At 40.2% G+C, this 15,538-nt stretch overlaps 2 protein-coding genes across 2 annotated transcripts; both read right to left on the reverse strand.

The window, feature by feature from the left end:
• Positions 1–2,064: 2,064 nt before the first annotated feature.
• LOC132256990 (nose resistant to fluoxetine protein 6-like) lies at positions 2,065–6,603 on the reverse strand. Its single transcript, XM_059753642.1, has 10 exons — positions 6,211–6,603; positions 5,618–5,847; positions 4,581–4,774; positions 4,173–4,520; positions 3,311–3,541; positions 3,094–3,152; positions 2,838–3,009; positions 2,642–2,774; positions 2,263–2,580; positions 2,065–2,195 (listed from the first exon to the last, which is right to left on the reverse strand). The coding sequence occupies exons 1-10, from the start codon at positions 6,458–6,460 to the stop codon at positions 2,073–2,075; spliced, it is 2,058 nt and encodes a 685-aa protein (XP_059609625.1). The 5' UTR covers positions 6,461–6,603; the 3' UTR covers positions 2,065–2,072.
• Positions 6,604–7,881: 1,278 nt separating this feature from the next.
• LOC132256987 (nose resistant to fluoxetine protein 6-like) lies at positions 7,882–14,787 on the reverse strand. The gene is made up of 13 exons (XM_059753639.1): positions 14,496–14,787; positions 13,410–13,648; positions 13,052–13,248; positions 12,099–12,371; positions 11,853–12,008; positions 11,663–11,782; positions 10,729–10,839; positions 10,485–10,619; positions 10,335–10,430; positions 9,596–9,725; positions 8,525–8,699; positions 8,325–8,467; positions 7,882–8,211 (listed from the first exon to the last, which is right to left on the reverse strand). Exons 1-13 carry the CDS (start codon positions 14,785–14,787, stop codon positions 8,080–8,082), a joined length of 2,199 nt encoding a protein of 732 aa, XP_059609622.1. The 3' UTR covers positions 7,882–8,079.
• Between the last annotated feature and the right edge of the window lie 751 nt (positions 14,788–15,538).

A 15,538-nucleotide genomic window follows, 5' to 3' on the forward strand; every position in this document is an offset into this window, starting at 1 on the left:
TTGCCAATAAATTTGATGGGAATTTCACTGACATCAGCTTAAAATAGGGCAATTCTGGCAAATTCTTTCTTCAACTTCTCCATTCGCCTTATTTATGCAAATCCGCATTCAACTTTCCCATAGATTATTCTGTTTGTGTGGCATGAAAAAGGCCAAAAAATCTCTGAATGTAGAAACAAAGAAAAGCCCAGAAACTAACCAAGAATTGAGTTACATTTTCTCTCTGAGATTTTATCTGGGCCGTATTGGAAATTTCACTCACAATTCATTGTAAACTCAAAATCTGAGAAAAATTCACCCTCCCACAAGTCTACAAATTGGCGATGGGGGTGGGGGTGTGGGGGAGGCGCTCTGCAGAGAAAGTCACAACAAATAAAATTGTCGACAGTCGGAACAATGGTGTTCAATGGATAGAATGCTAAATTTCACGGGGAGAGAAGTGGGTGAGGAAGTGAGAGGGTTTGAGTGAAAACAAATAAAAGAGAAATGGAAAAGTTCCACCAAAGTTTTAATTGATTAGCTTTCTTCCCCCCTCCCGCCTTGTCATACTTAATTTTCCACAGTGACTTCCAGTCAAATAAATATATCGCGCATATTTTCGCTGGTGGCTGGGAGAATTTATTACTCTTCCCCTTGAGAAGCCGTGAAAGTTGAGTCGCTTGCAAGTAATTGAGATTGCATCTCTTGGTTCGTCTTGCAATCTGATTGAACATGTGCCGGATAAGCCACGATTTAGCCTTTAAACCATCGATTTAACCGCAACTTCGACTGGATATTAATTAACACTGAAATCCTTCTTGATCACTTGTATTTTGCATTGAGAGAGCAACCAATGCCCGATGACCTTCTGGGCCATGAAAGTTTGGGGTGCACAAGGCAAGGGCCAGACGCTCTTCATCGTCATTACTTTAATGACTGCCAGATGCAGAAGAGGCTGCAAACGTGACTCCATTATCACCCATCACGAGACGGACATAAATCACGACTACAAACAGCCAGCAGAGCCAATTTGTGATAAACACCTTGTTAATGCTATTCACACAATCAATAACTCACAAATTCTCTGTAGCCACTCAATTATCTCGCTACAAAAGGTGGAAAAGGTGGTATTCAAATTCTGCATTATACATCCAAAATTGGGTGAATCCATTACGGCTGAATGGAATTCAATATCGCAAATATAGATTCAACTTTTATCATTACTTTCCTCGCCAAAGGCAGTCAACAATTCAGAGAGAGAGATGGAAATGAAACATCGACACAATGATGACTATTGCAGTTTTGATAATTATTTTTCAGTTTTGAGAATAACCACGCCATGAATTTCATATGCTACATATTAACCATAGTGTTGGAAATCATTGCACGTAAATTTATTCAAACAAATTAGCATGTTTGGATTCAGAATTGCACTGAGAAAAAAATCGAAGGAAAAATCCGATTAACGAAGTTTTTCGTCTTGATCTTAAACTCTGGAGAAATAAAGACTAAAATCAAGATTATCCAACTAAAAAGTAAGGACCAAAAATTGATAATTTAAAAAAAAAACTTCAAGCTTTCTCAAAGCTTGAAAATATACCGAAAAATACTGAAATTAAAAATTTCTCAATTTCTTGATCTTGATTTATTCCAAAATCTTGATTGGATTGAAAATACCTAATATTTAAAATATTTATTATAAAAAAAGTGCAAAAAAATTTTTTTTAGTCTGGACAAAACAAAATAAAATAAAATAATTTAAAAATAAAAATTTAAAAAATTGTTTTTCGTATGTTTTCCCTCTAAAAACGACTTGCTTTTATGACAAAAATCGAAAACTTAAGGTTACGACGATTGGAAATCTTTGGAAACTTATTTCAACAATACTCATTTCTTGGAGTGCAGAATATATACTGAATTAATATGAATAGAATAACAGAAAAAAATTTTTCAGCATGATGCAATTGGTAAGATAAGAGAAAATTTGGAGCTCTTCCAGAGTCCATTAAGCTTTTGCTCAGCTTTGGTGTGCTTTTAGGGACATTTCAGCAAGTGGATAATAAAACAATATACAAAACAGACTCTCATTTTGGCTATTTATTATATCTCTTCACGATGAAAGCATCTGAGAGCCGTTGAAAAGGTCTCTCGAATAGCAGAGTATTTATCACTGCCAAGATATATGTGATTATAGTTACAGCCAAGAAGAAAATTGCCTGCAAAGTGCAACAGATTGTCAGTAAATTATGACTTGAAAGTGGGGATTTTTGTGTGAATTTCAACCTGTTCAGCGTTATCCACTTGCACTCCTTTTTCTTTCACGCCGGCGAGGAAGAAAATCACGAGTGGATTGAGCAGATATGCGGTGTAGGTCAATTTCTGGGTGTGCTGGAAAGCGCCGTGGCTGAAAATACTGTTGATCCAACCGCCGTGGCCGAGATGACAAAGGATGATGGCCACGCCGGTGCCAATGCCAATGGCCACTCGTCCGCCCGCCAGGATGATTGCATACGCCCAGCTGGGCAAATCCCGCCAGTAAGTGACGCTGAGCGAGCCGAGCAGCAGCATTCCCATGCAGCCCCACGCGAAAACCGCGGAAAACTGTCAAACAGATGCATTAGTCGGTGATGCAATTAGTGGATATTTGGAAGTCATTTCACACCCTCTTGATTTTAATGTCGTCCTTCACGATCCTCCGCATGAGATATCCAGCAAAGGCGCCCGCAATGTAGGGATTCATGCGACACCAGAACTTGGCGTACACGATGTTGAGTGTCCTGAAGATGGCGTCAAAACTAATGGGAAAATCGGTGAGACTTTTAATTGGATGCGAGCGCCAGAGTGATTGCATGTCTCACCGAACTGTGAAGTCGTTGGCGAAGAGCGTGTAGAAGGTGAGCGGAATGAAAATTGCTGCCACAATTGCGAATACCAATTTCCCAAGGGCTTTCGACTTCACGAAGATAAAGAGGAGCAACAGGAAGACGATGAAATATTGGAAATCACATGCCAAATACCACGTCCAACCTCCTATGAATTGCAAATGTCGGGCGGGGGAGAGAGATAAGAAAGATGACGCTTGACAATTCCACATGAATTCCCATCTCAACTCACCACATATCATATTCATGTCCAGGAAGTTCTGAATGTAGAGCAAATTGTACCACCACGAGCTGAGGGATTTTCCAGTGCAGGCAGAAAGTTGAGGAGTTTTTTTTACCACCCCCATCGCCGCATGTGTGCAGATAGAAAATGTATAAAAAAAAACTTATAAGTTTTTCCTCACCGGAACCGTGACTTGGCAGTCAAATTAGAATAATTGCGGTCATACCTTTCGCACTGGAAGTCTCGGGTTTCGCTGATGTGGAAGCTCGAGTATGACTGCATGAACTGATTGACAGTCTCCGTCTGCAGGATCGTGGCGAGGAGCGCAGGAGTCAGGCGGACGTATCGATGGAGCACATGCTTGCCAAAAAGCACCACATTTGCCCCCAAGTTGCTGCCCTGAATCTCATTCTGCAGCTCAATGTTGCCCAAGAAATTGTACACCAGCAGAAAAGCACTATAGAAGATGGGCGGAGATTCTGAATGTCGGAGCAATTAATGTGATCGCAATGCATTAGGTTACACCCAAGGGGGAGATAATGTGGTCAGAAGTGGTGTACAGATCAGTGGAAGTATTCAAATACTTACTGTATTCATTTCCTGAGCGGTTAATTAGCGTAATTCTTTGAATTTCTCTTGATTTTCTAGGTTATGTCAATAATCTAAGACAGATTTAATAAATAAATTAGTATTTTAGATCATTCTTATGCTTAAGTCGGAAGTATTTCTGGTTACTGGCTGAATTCAAATTCTGCTAAGATGGAACATAACCTCAAAAATAACACTTCAGTCTTGTTAAAAGCGCATTTTCAGAACTTTCTGACCAATTTTAGACTTAAAATCGGTTATTTTTATACCAAATTTTGTTCTGTGAACCTTAAAAATTGTGTTTTTAAGGTATTTCTTAAAGTTATTTTTAGGTTATGTTCAAGAGATGATGGGCAAAAAAGGGGTTTTATGTTAATGCATAGAGAAATATTGAATGGAAACTCAAGAGCTTCATTTTTAGCAGAGAATTAATGAATTTTACAGGCAAGTTTGGCAATGATGTACAAATTTTAGGCAAACTATCTTCGCCTTGGACGTACCTTAGGGCAAAGAACACATCGACATAAATCACAGCTGACCAAATCACTTGATACAGCAATCCCTGGGAGTTGGCCAGGAAGAGAGATGCTGACTCGCTGTAGTGCAGTCCGTAATACAAGATGTGAAACGACACAATCCACAGACAGACAATGGATCGCACTCCGGCGATGGCGGAGATGGAGTTTGGCGTCGATGTCCGGAAAATGTAGCTCATGTTCTGTCTCAAAGAGAAGCACTCGAGGAGGAGCCGCGCTGAGCTCTTCTTCTCATTCCCATTGCAATCAGACTGAGAAGTGGCGGATAATCCCTGAATTAGCATCACGGTCATGATTGCAGCGACGGAAATGCTGCAAGAGAAGTCATTCATTAACCCCGCTGGTAATCCTCTGGACACTTGCTTGGCTTACGCGAGGGCAATCAATTCCGGTCGCAGCAGAAAAGTCCACGATATCGCTGGCTTCTTCACGTCAAGGACCCTCGGGTGGATGTGAAAGGTGGCGAAGGCGTTGACCGCCTTGGCCTCGCTGTACAACTTTAGTGCCCTGAATATGTCAGAATTGCCACAAGATTCAGGCACGCACAGACCCAAATGCAGCAAAGGCTGAAGGGAATTAACAGATTAGTGTGAAATTTCAATGATTGCCAGTATTTTAGTGATTAATAAAAAATTCATTGAAAGATAAGAGCTTCATTAGTGATCAAAATCTACAAAAATACAATAAAATATGGGAAAAAACATAATGTCATTGAAATTGCGAAGACATTATTTGCGCAATAAAAGCTCGTTTGATGCCTTTTATTACATGTAATTTTAGTCATTAATTTTCAATACATAATTCACAAGATAATTTAACAAATTAATTCACAAGGAGTGCTAAAAATATGTTATATTAATTTAAAACAGTTTTTGCTATCACGAGTCACACATTAAAGCGTGAGAAAAAATCATTACGTGTGTTAAAAAATTCATCGCAAATTTTAAAATAAAAATTTAACCAAATGTGTTTAAAAAAAATCACTAAAATTGAGCATGAAAAGTACTTTGAAGTATAACATTTCACAGTTTTAGCGGGAATCACTCCATAAATAATTATTATTTTGAATTGTTCTTTGTTGCTCTAGGAAATTGCTTGTTTTCCTTGTTTTATCGAGTCAATTTGAGACGTTTTCTGTTCGCTTTCCATCAAATTGCCAATATTTTCTAAAGTTTTTCTCTGATTGGGAAAAAATGACGCTTCTTTGGAAACGTGACTTCACAGCCTACAACTCTCTATAACACAATTTTTCTGTCTCCGCACTTATTCACGTGTTTTCTCAACGCAATTACGCATTATTTGCATTCACTTTCCACGTCAAACATTGCGTAACAATGTGCATTAAGTACTTCGCGAGAAGGTTCGAATATTGTTGGAATTTCCCTATTTGCTGCTCTTTAACAGCTCACCTTGACAATGAACTTGGCGTCGATTTGCAGCGCAGTGCTGATGTTGAGGTGAGCCACGCGGTAGTCCAGGGGAAAGGGTGGCTGTGCGTAGACCAGCTCCTCTGTGGCGGGCGCATCGGTGAGGGTGAGATCGATTGGGTGGGAGATTGAGTTGCACTCCTGCCTGGAGCCCAGCCAGAAGTTGCTGCCCCAGATGAAGGCCTCGGGAGCGGCAGCTGATGCGTCCAGCGCTGCAAAAGTGGGCCAAACACAATCCATTGACTTCCAGATATCTCTCGAGAGAGTGTTGGAGTGCTGAGAAATCTTCTCTCGCAGCTCCAATATTTATTCATGAAGAACTCTCGAGCCAAAGTCAAGAGGCGCTGGAGAGCTCTTTGGGCCAAAGAACACTTTCACGAGGAAGTTTGGCCCCAGTGGAAAACAATGTTGCTGAATTATTCAAAAATTACTCTCTGGAGTGCGTTTCTGTGTGGCCAATCGCCTAGGAATTATTGGCCTCCGCACTCTTGGGCGGGAAGTGTAGGCAAATTAATTCACATCGCCCATCATTTGTGGCTGGCTGAGTTGTGAATTCAATGGGATCATCAGCTCACCTTTCAGTGCCCACAATTCCTCAGCATTCACGCCCTCGAGCAGAGCCCAAAGCTGCGTCCCACACGAGCCACCGCCCACTTCCTGTCCACCCTCGAGCGTTGCATTGAGAATCCCATAGAGAATGGAGGAGTGGATTAGATTGTCCCTTCGCTCCTCACTCACTGCTCTAGTCCTGAACTCTGATGGCACTCCTGCACAATTAATAAGTGTCACTGAGCACAGAAAAATCGACACTGCGACGAGCAGCATCTTAAGATCCGCCCGAGAAGACCAAATCCGACGGTAGCCAAGCGAAGACTGTGCCTCAATTGTGCGGGAAGTAGAAGTTAAAAACACTCCATCGCAATGTGACGCACATAATCGTCTTGAGAAGCTCAAGTGATGAGTATTGAAATGCCGCAAGAATTTTCACAGATTTTCTGGTAACTCCGATGTTTAAAGATCAATTGGCAATTTGATGTGAAAATGCTTGAAAAAGATAATTTCAATAAACCTTATTTATTGAATTGTAAAGTTTATTTCAGTGTCACTTCCCAGAAAGCATGTTTAAAAGACATACACAAGAGCTTGGAATATTACATCACTGCGATCGCGTAAAAAAATCAAATCTTGCAAGATCAGCATAAATGAACACAGGGGAGGCGAAATATGACGAAAAAAGAGGATCATTGAACTAAATGAAACCCGTTCTGTCTGTCAACGAACAAAAATCAAATCTTGTTCTCATTTTTGTTTTTATTTTATTTCATGACAATTTAATTCTTAAGTTTTTCTATAATGTAGTTTGAGTCATTTTCAAATTATGATCATACTTTTCTGTCAAAGTCATAGAACCCGAGTTATGATGGTTCAATGTTTTTTTTGCTTCAATACACTATGAAGCTTTGAATTGAAGGTGATTGTCAGCAGGAGTCGAATTTTCGAGTGCGTGTTTTTGAGAGAAATCTCCCAGGTTATTGTGGTAATCTTACCGCCGAATAACGACGATCTTGACGACGATCTTGACGATGATCTTCGACATCCACTGAGAGACTCTTAATTTCATTCGATTGTTCAATAGCATTCCAATTATTGACCATTAATCATCTTATATCATTCAATTCCTGGAGCGGATAAAAGACTTGGTTATAATATGATTGAATGGGAATTTCCACGAACAGGGAAATGCGTGTGATTAATAAATTTATTTTCATACGTATTCTTTGCACATCTCATGCTTATACTTCAGCAATTACCGTAAATCAAGTAAACAGATGACGTTGAACTGAGGTTATTGAGAGGTTTCCTCTGTTTATCACCTGCTTCAAGAGCATTGACGCACAAATATTGCCTCAGCCATTATTTCCCGAAAACCAGAGAGAGATTAAGTAAAAAAAAGATCCATAATTAGCAAGCGCACAATAATAAATCATCAGTTTGTCAATAATATTCTCCTACTTTCCACCCACGTTTCTGCAATTCAAAAGCACGTGCATCACATATAATATCTCGCTTATTTTGGTCTAAATGCTGACCCAAACAATAATTCTTCGTCTTATGCAGCAACTTTCGTGGCAAAAGTGTCGTCAAAAGTGCAATTAACAACTTCTTGTGCGCACAATGAAGAGTGTTTTGGTGACGGCTGGGATTAAATGAAAGGCAAACATGTGGATTTATTTCACACATTGGCTTTATTTGCTCATATCATCGCTCCCAAATTGACGACACTGAAGACACTCAACAAGCCATCAACATCCATCTCGGCAAATTTACTTTCAACGACCTTCCCAGCCTTGCCACCGCGGCATTTGTCACCCACATCGCCACATTGTGATTGTAGAAAAGTGGTACATTTATTCATTATAAATTAGGTTAATTGTGTCTAATATCTATGCTGATTTGGACTTTGTGCTGCTCCGCAGCATCAGCGTCGCCAGCTTGTGGTAGGGAATCTCGAAAAAGAGTGTGAAGACGAAAGATACACAGTACACGATAATCATCATTCCGACTGTCATGACCCACTGTAAAAAAGAGACACGCGATAAAAAGCCGCACAGGTGTGGAAAAAAGCATTGTGGGAAAATTCCTCAGCATCGCCGAATGTGTTGCAGTGATTCCGGCGACGCGAACTTACGCTGATCACAGGTGAGAAGTGACTGCTGCCATCGCGGAGGCCGTGAATGGTGGAGATGATCAGCGGATTGAGCAGGTAAACGCCATACGACAGCTTGTTGATGTGCACGAAGAGTTTCGCACTCAACATGTCGGTGAACCAACCTGTGTTTTAATTCCGCATTTGAATGCATTCGAGAGGGAAATTGGACAAGAACTCACCGCCAAAGCCACAAATACTGCACAAAATCAGCCAGACGACGGAAAATCCAAAGGCAAAGCGACCCACAGTCAGTAGAATAGCGGCGTGTTGATAAGGAACTGTCCGAACCACCGTGGAATGAATGCTAAGGAGGAAGAAGAACACCGAAACTGCCTTCAGGAGCTTCACTCTTCTCTGTGGAAAAATATTAATTTCTTGTGTAATTCAACTTCACAGCGATGAAATCACACTAAAATCTAACTATTTTGTGGAAAATACAGAGGCGAACAGCAAAAACTCCGGAAAATTTGTTCAATTTCGCGCCATAACATGAATTTTGGCTCGAAAATCAACTCATTTGCTTCACAATTGGTTGTTTTTATTGTGAAAAACATATTAATTTGACTATTCTATCAGTTTTCACGCTTTTTCATATTTTCAAATAAAGTTTCACAAGTCATTTCTGTATTGCAATATTGTCAAAAGACAAAAAATTGCAGTTTTATTAGTCTTATTAAATGAAATGGAGAATAAATATGAAAAATTGCACGAATTTCATTCTTCCAGACAATATGACTAGAATTGCTTTCAATTTAATGCTGAGAAAGTCAAATTGATAATAATACACAATTTTGAAAGCAATATTTTTCAAGTTTCAGTTAATGCATTTTTAAGTTGATGATTTTTTCTGTTAATTAATTTGTCCTAATTGTCTGACGAACAGAGAGATAATTTGGAGGTTATGTTTCCCACTTTTCACGTGAATTGCGCCAAAAATCTCATCGAAAGTGAAAAAAGCTTGGCGAAAAATAGTGTAATTCTTTCATAAACCACTCGAAAGATTCTCAAAATAGGTCAATTTCTGTGTAATTTCATTGCAGATCTCAATCACTTGAACTGTGGTGTAAGTATTGAATTTTCCCCCACGAAATCTCACTCCATCAATGCTCACAATATTACTTTTCCCACTTACTATGTAATCCCAACACTTCAATATCTCTCCTCCTGATGCGAAATGCACACTTGGAGCATCCATTGAATGTGACACACTCAGAGGTAATAACACTTTTCCACGTGGAACCGCCACTTACCGGGCTTATGTTGACTTTTCCACTGCGGGAAATGAGATACCAGCCAGCAAATATGCCCGCAATATAGGGATGAATTCGATTCCAGGGCGCCATGTACAGTTCATTGCCGGTGTTGTAAATCACATCGAAGCTGCAAGAGTGACCGCAGAAGGGTTAAGAGCAAGGGGAAGATATTATGGTCTGTTTCAGCAAAGTATTTCGCTAAGAAAAATCAATTTATTACGTTTTCTAGGTTATGAAATAACCCCAAAATCATCAAATTTGTGTTAAAACTGGGAATATTTCGTGTTTTCTTGAGCAAAACTTAGCATTTGTCTTCAAAATAACTCCATATTGATTGAGAAAAGGCCTAAATGTCAATTATAACCTCAAAATAATGTCCCTTTGCTGAGTTATTTCCGCGATTTGAGCTTAAAAGTGACAAATTCAGCCTCATTATCTAGTAAAAATATTGTGATAATCTCTATATTTACAGATTTACGGGCTTAAAAGGATTTAAATTAGTCTAATTAGTATTTGAAGGTTGAATTCATAACCTCACAATTTGATAAACCTCTTGAAAGAGTCTAAAAAGCGATGGAAAATGTCTTAACTGTCTTGCAGAAGTGTCTCAAGTGTTAAAAATTCTGCACAGATGCTGCGAAAGTGTCTGGAAATGGTGTACAGATTTAGGGCACATTATCGCCCCCTTGGTTAGGAGCGGGACGTGATTGAGTGACCAAGCGAGGAGTTTACTCACGAGCACTGAAAGCGATTCCGCCAGTGGCTGATCAGAGACACGATGAAGACGCCAGTGGTGAAGCCGAGGAAGATCTTCTTGCACAGCTGAGGATTCCTACGGCGAGAGCATTGGAATGACCTTCTTCCGGAGATTGCAAATTTCACTCACTTGGCATAGATAAATAGGAGAATGGTGAAGATGACTGAGAACTGCATTTCGCATGCAATTGACCAACCCCAGTTCATGCACAGTTCGTCCTTATCGAAGAAATTGTGGATGTAGAGCACGTTTCGCCACCAATATCTGGGGGTTGAGAGAGAGAGAGGGGGTGAAAGGGTAATTTATTGGTCACTGGGAAAATTGCTTGGAGTTTGAAGTGTGATAAACACGGTGAATTGGAGACAAAATAAACCTCTGGCAAGTCAAATCGTAGCGCTCGTGAATCCAAAATTGCGAAACATCCATCAGATATGCTGTGATGACTTCGCCAAACAGGCACACGACGAAGAACAGCGGCGAGAGTCTGAAAGGCAAAGGAATTTGCAATGTTTATGCAAAATTATGCTCAATACTTATTACTTAAATGAACGATTTTTCCTCTCTTAAATTCCAATCGCTCAATTGTGAACAAAAACCCATTTTCAAACTGTGTTTGATAAAATGTAAATAACCGACATGTTTGGACTTTTAATGAACTTTCCGGAATTGTTGATTAGTGCTTTGCAAAAGTGCTTATTTTTCGCTTTTCCTCTCCCACTGACGCCACATCAAACTGAGAGGAAAACTTTCAGCAAAAAAGCATTCCTCACTCTCTCTCTGGACTGCAATTCAGAAAAGCCACACTTTGGCTTCCGGTGCTTGATTTCCCTGGGCGATTTCTAATTAAGTGTGCCTCAGACACTAACCGAGAGGAGATTTAGGCAGTTTATAGCCACACTCAGTCCCAAAAGAGGCTTAGAAAACAACATTTTAATGGAGAAAAGACGTCAAAAGGATCCGATTGCTGTTAAATCAGGCATTTAAATAAAGAAAATAGAGTATTTTTCCCCCAATTAGCCTATTTTTGTCTATTTTGACCGACATTTCGCGGCGCCACGTGTCTAGTGTTAAGACCCAGCTTCGATCAAATCACGAATTTCGACGGAATTTCAACGCGATTTGCACTGAAATTTGAATGAGAAGAGAATTCATTCATAACTGAAATTAGTATGTTTCAATACAAGCACAAATATTCGTTTCAGATTAGATTGTGGAGTGTGAATAATACATGCAATTGAGAGCTTTCAGCACACTTGTGAAGTTTGCATAAATAGCAGTGATTTGTTGATATTGTCGATTCTTCATACCTTAGGTAGCGATTGAGGAGCATCCTGCCGAATAATTTAGCATTTCTGTACAAGTTGTTCCTCTTCACCTCCTCGAGCTTTCTCGTGTCGCGCAGAAAGTTGTATGAATGCAAGAATCCGCTGCATTTCGTGCAAATAGAGAGAGACAGAGATTTATTTCCACCGCCAGCAGAAAATCCATTTTCCATACCTGATGGTGAAGAACACATCCACGAGCAGGGGTGCATTGCTGATGAACAAGAAGTAGGGTCGCTCTCCGGTGGCGAACAATGTTGCTGTGTTGCTGACGGTGAAGTGCTGAAACCAGTACATGTGGAAGCAGAGAATCCAGAAGCACACAATCGATCTGAAAGGGGAAGAATGGGGGCTGAATGAGGGAAGGAGCTCTGATTAGATATGATATCTGCCCCCGGGAAGCGGACAATGGACACCGAACCTGATGCCGTTGATCACGGAAATGGAATTGGTGGGCGCTTTTGTGCTCACAAGTTCACGGACATTCTCGTCGAGGGAGAAGCAATTCACAATCCTTTGATAGAGTGCAATTTCCGACTTCTGAATCATCGAATTTGCAGCATTGTCCGCGGCTGCATTGCTCTCCAGATGCTGCTCATTCCCATCCTGATGACCATTGTTGTTGTCCTTCTGGTCCATTTTGTCGCCGCGCCACGACAGAAACGTCATCAAGCACGTGAAGACCACCAAGCCGCTGAACCACACGCGATTGTTTGCAACATAAAGAGTCAACGAAAGACATCATGAAATTTCCATGAAATTGTGCGCATTGAAAAATCAATTATTTGTCAATGCGTCACACAATTAAAACTAAATAATTTGCATAAAACATTGTTCAGAGGTGAACAAGAGCATTAACAAATGGGCGGTTAAGTGGATAAATAGCTATAAATTTTGCTCTCATCAATTATCTGTGGAAAATTTTATACAATATTCCACCATATGACCAAAATTGAATTGAAAATATTATTATCACTCAATATGTATATTGTATAATTTCGGCATGATTTATCGCATTATTGTCCACAAAATATTATTTTCTTTCAAGCGTCATGGCCAAAAGCGAAAATCTAGTCCGACAAATTTTAATTTATAATTCGCTTTGTAGTTAAAATATTTCCCTATTGTTGTGTATCAATAAATTATGCAAAATAATTGTTTTTTTTCTACATGGTTTAGAGTCATCGCACAGTGTTAAAGCCATTTTGCACAATTTTAACAATGCGAAAATCAGCAAATTCTCATATGACAAATTTCACGCCCCGATGCACTTTAACCCCGCAGCCAAAGTGCATCGTGATTCGTGGACAAAGCGCCCCGTGACTCCTTCCGTCACATGAAAATTACAGTGAAATGTACATAAATTTTCCTTACCAGAGGAGCTTGACACTGGTCTTTTGGTGAAATCCATTTCCCACCCTCAGACTCTTCACTTGCACCACCCGAACATTGTCGATGTGAAAAATGTCCTGATATTGAAATATCCCTTCGTCCAAGTACAATTGCGTCATGTTCCAGATGTCTGCATCTGTACACGATGTCGGAACACATAAGCCAATGTGAAGAATTTTCTGAAATGATTTTTCCACACTCTTTACTCTCTCGCCCGACTCGACTTTCGTATTTCATATGAATGCAAATGCATTTCGGAAAGACGGAGACACTTTTTTCCCACAAGGAGCTCAAGTGTTTCCGCCCAGGAAAACGTCCAATTCCACAGACAGTGTCTCACCTCGGCCAGGAATTTCATCTCGAACTGCAGCGGCGACGCGTGGGTGGCGTAAACCACCCGGTAATCAACGTCGAAGGGTGCCGTTGAGGTGAAGAGATGAGTGTCCATGGAGCGACTGTAGCGCTCATCGAATGTCACCCCCAGGGCGTTCTGGGCGGCCTCGCAAGCTCCCCTGAAGCCCAGCCAGTGACTGTTGCCGAGCGTGAAGCCAGGTGTGAAGCTCGCAGAGCCATCGAGCACTGCAGAACGAGAGAAATCCGTTATGGAAAGTCGCGCAAACACCCCCAATTAGCACATCGTTTCGCAAAAGTCACACACAAAATTCCATCAATGTGTCCAGATGATTCACGAGATTGATGAATGGCTTTTGTCACCGAATTAGAACTATTAAATCAATTAAATATTTTGTCACTTTCCATTCAACAGCCAATTCACATGGCAGTGCTATACTATATTGCTGATGTTTTGCGAATAACTGCGAAAAAGGGGGAGATAAAATAGTTAAAATCTGTACACTAAAAATCTAACCAAAAGTCTAACCAAAATCCAACAGAGAACTTAGAAACTGAGGTTTTCAGTTTGGATCTTCAATTTGGATCTTTCAAGCTCAAAATCACAGCTGTAAAATGAAATTTTGAGGTTATGTGTGTTGTGAGATGTTAATTAGGCTTTAAAAATGTCACATAACCTAGAAATAAATAAACACAGCTATTTCTGACCATATTATCTTCCCCTTGTCTGTGAATTAAAGCTTTTGGAAGCTTTTGCAACGCGACTCTCTCTCTCGGCAAATGTGAAGCACGAGAAGGATTCAGTTGAATGGTAATTCGATTTAAATATCAATTCGAATGATTCGAATGCAAAACAAACCGTGTAAATTTTCCTATATCGTGTTGACATGAAATGTGTTAATTTGAACAAGACCCAAAGAGTATTGCTGTTGAATGGATGTACCAAATGGTCGTTATAGTCAACACAGCGTCAAATTTCAATTGAATTGAATTGTGAAGTGAATCGGAAGTGTTTCTGTGCCCAGTTTTTGCGATACTTCATGCGGAATCGCGGACAAAGAGTGAGAAAATTCACCTTTCAGTGCCCATATTTCCCTGCGTCTCAGTGCATCGCCAATTGCTGCCAACTCGCTCTGACATCTACTATTCACCGCCACTTCGCGGGACACGCCGATAACGCCGTGCATCATCGATATCCTGCCAAGGTACTCCGCCTCCATGGGTGGGCGTGGGTGGCCGTTGAACGAATGCGAATCGATGCCGTACATTTCCTGGCACTTTGAGCAATTCCCATCGATCGCCGTGGTGCTCGAGCTCCACGCTCCCACGGCGATAAGGATCCAAGACCACAAATCAATGCGATGCATCGCAGTGAGATTTGCCAAATTGCGCTCCTCCAGATGCTCCTGTCGGGGACCAAATCCGAACTCCTCCGCCGCAGCAGCAACTCGTCCACCTTCAACAGGTCCTCGGCACACCGCCTGCCAATAGTCAAGCCACAAAGTGGTCTGAGGAAATTGAACGGAGAATTAATGCTGAGGATTCTCAAGCACAGCCAGATAGCCTATGACACAACCTCAGGTTCCAACCAATGCAATTATTCACATCTCTCTGGTGCGGAACTGAAGAGAGTTAATCTCCAATAAATTGGTTTTCACTTTGTATGCAAGAAATCAAGTAAAATTCCAAAATAATTTTAAAAATAAATAAATTTAAACATATTCCGGATATTTAATTAATAAACGCCTTAATTCACGGTCAAACTCGTCTCTGGGAAATACAGTCGTAAATTCTTCATGCGTTTAGAGTTAAAATTGCTGCCATCTGGCGGCAATATTTGGTGAAAAAAAATCAAATATTTTAATTTATATTAAATAATTTAAAAAACCGCAAAAATTCAAGGAGTAATCAAATCCTTAAATATTTTGTGACACAATAAAAAGAAAATTATGAAATATTCAGAAAATAAATGGTCTAAAATCGCCAAGAATGCACCAAATGCGTCTTTTTCTGTTTATCGCACTTCGACGCTTCGTTAAAACATGTTAATTGTTTGTTATTGCGCAATAACAGGACTAATAGTCATTATAAATGCACGAAATTTATAGTTGATAATTT

The sequence above is a fragment of the Phlebotomus argentipes genome, unplaced genomic scaffold (genome assembly GCF_947086385.1).
Source record: "Phlebotomus argentipes unplaced genomic scaffold, Phlebotomus argentipes genome assembly contig_50, whole genome shotgun sequence".
In the NCBI taxonomy this organism is placed as follows: Eukaryota; Metazoa; Arthropoda; class Insecta; order Diptera; family Psychodidae; genus Phlebotomus; species Phlebotomus argentipes.

Coding starts and splice junctions, on each gene's coding strand:
- LOC132256990 (XM_059753642.1), bottom strand. CDS start 6,460: ATGCTGCTCGTCGCAGTGTCGATTTTTCTGTGCTCAGTGACACTTATT. Junction 3,153..3,310: donor CGAGACTTCCAGTGCGAAAG/GTATGACCGCAA, acceptor AAAATCCCTCAG/CTCGTGGTGGTACAATTTGC. Junction 2,581..2,641: donor ACGACATTAAAATCAAGAGG/GTGTGAAATGAC, acceptor TCTGTTTGACAG/TTTTCCGCGGTTTTCGCGTG.
- LOC132256987 (XM_059753639.1), bottom strand. CDS start 14,787: ATGCATCGCATTGATTTGTGGTCTTGGATCCTTATCGCCGTGGGAGCG. Junction 10,431..10,484: donor CTCCTATTTATCTATGCCAA/GTGAGTGAAATT, acceptor CTCTCGCCGTAG/GAATCCTCAGCTGTGCAAGA. Junction 8,212..8,324: donor ACTTCTCACCTGTGATCAGC/GTAAGTTCGCGT, acceptor TCTTTTTTACAG/TGGGTCATGACAGTCGGAAT.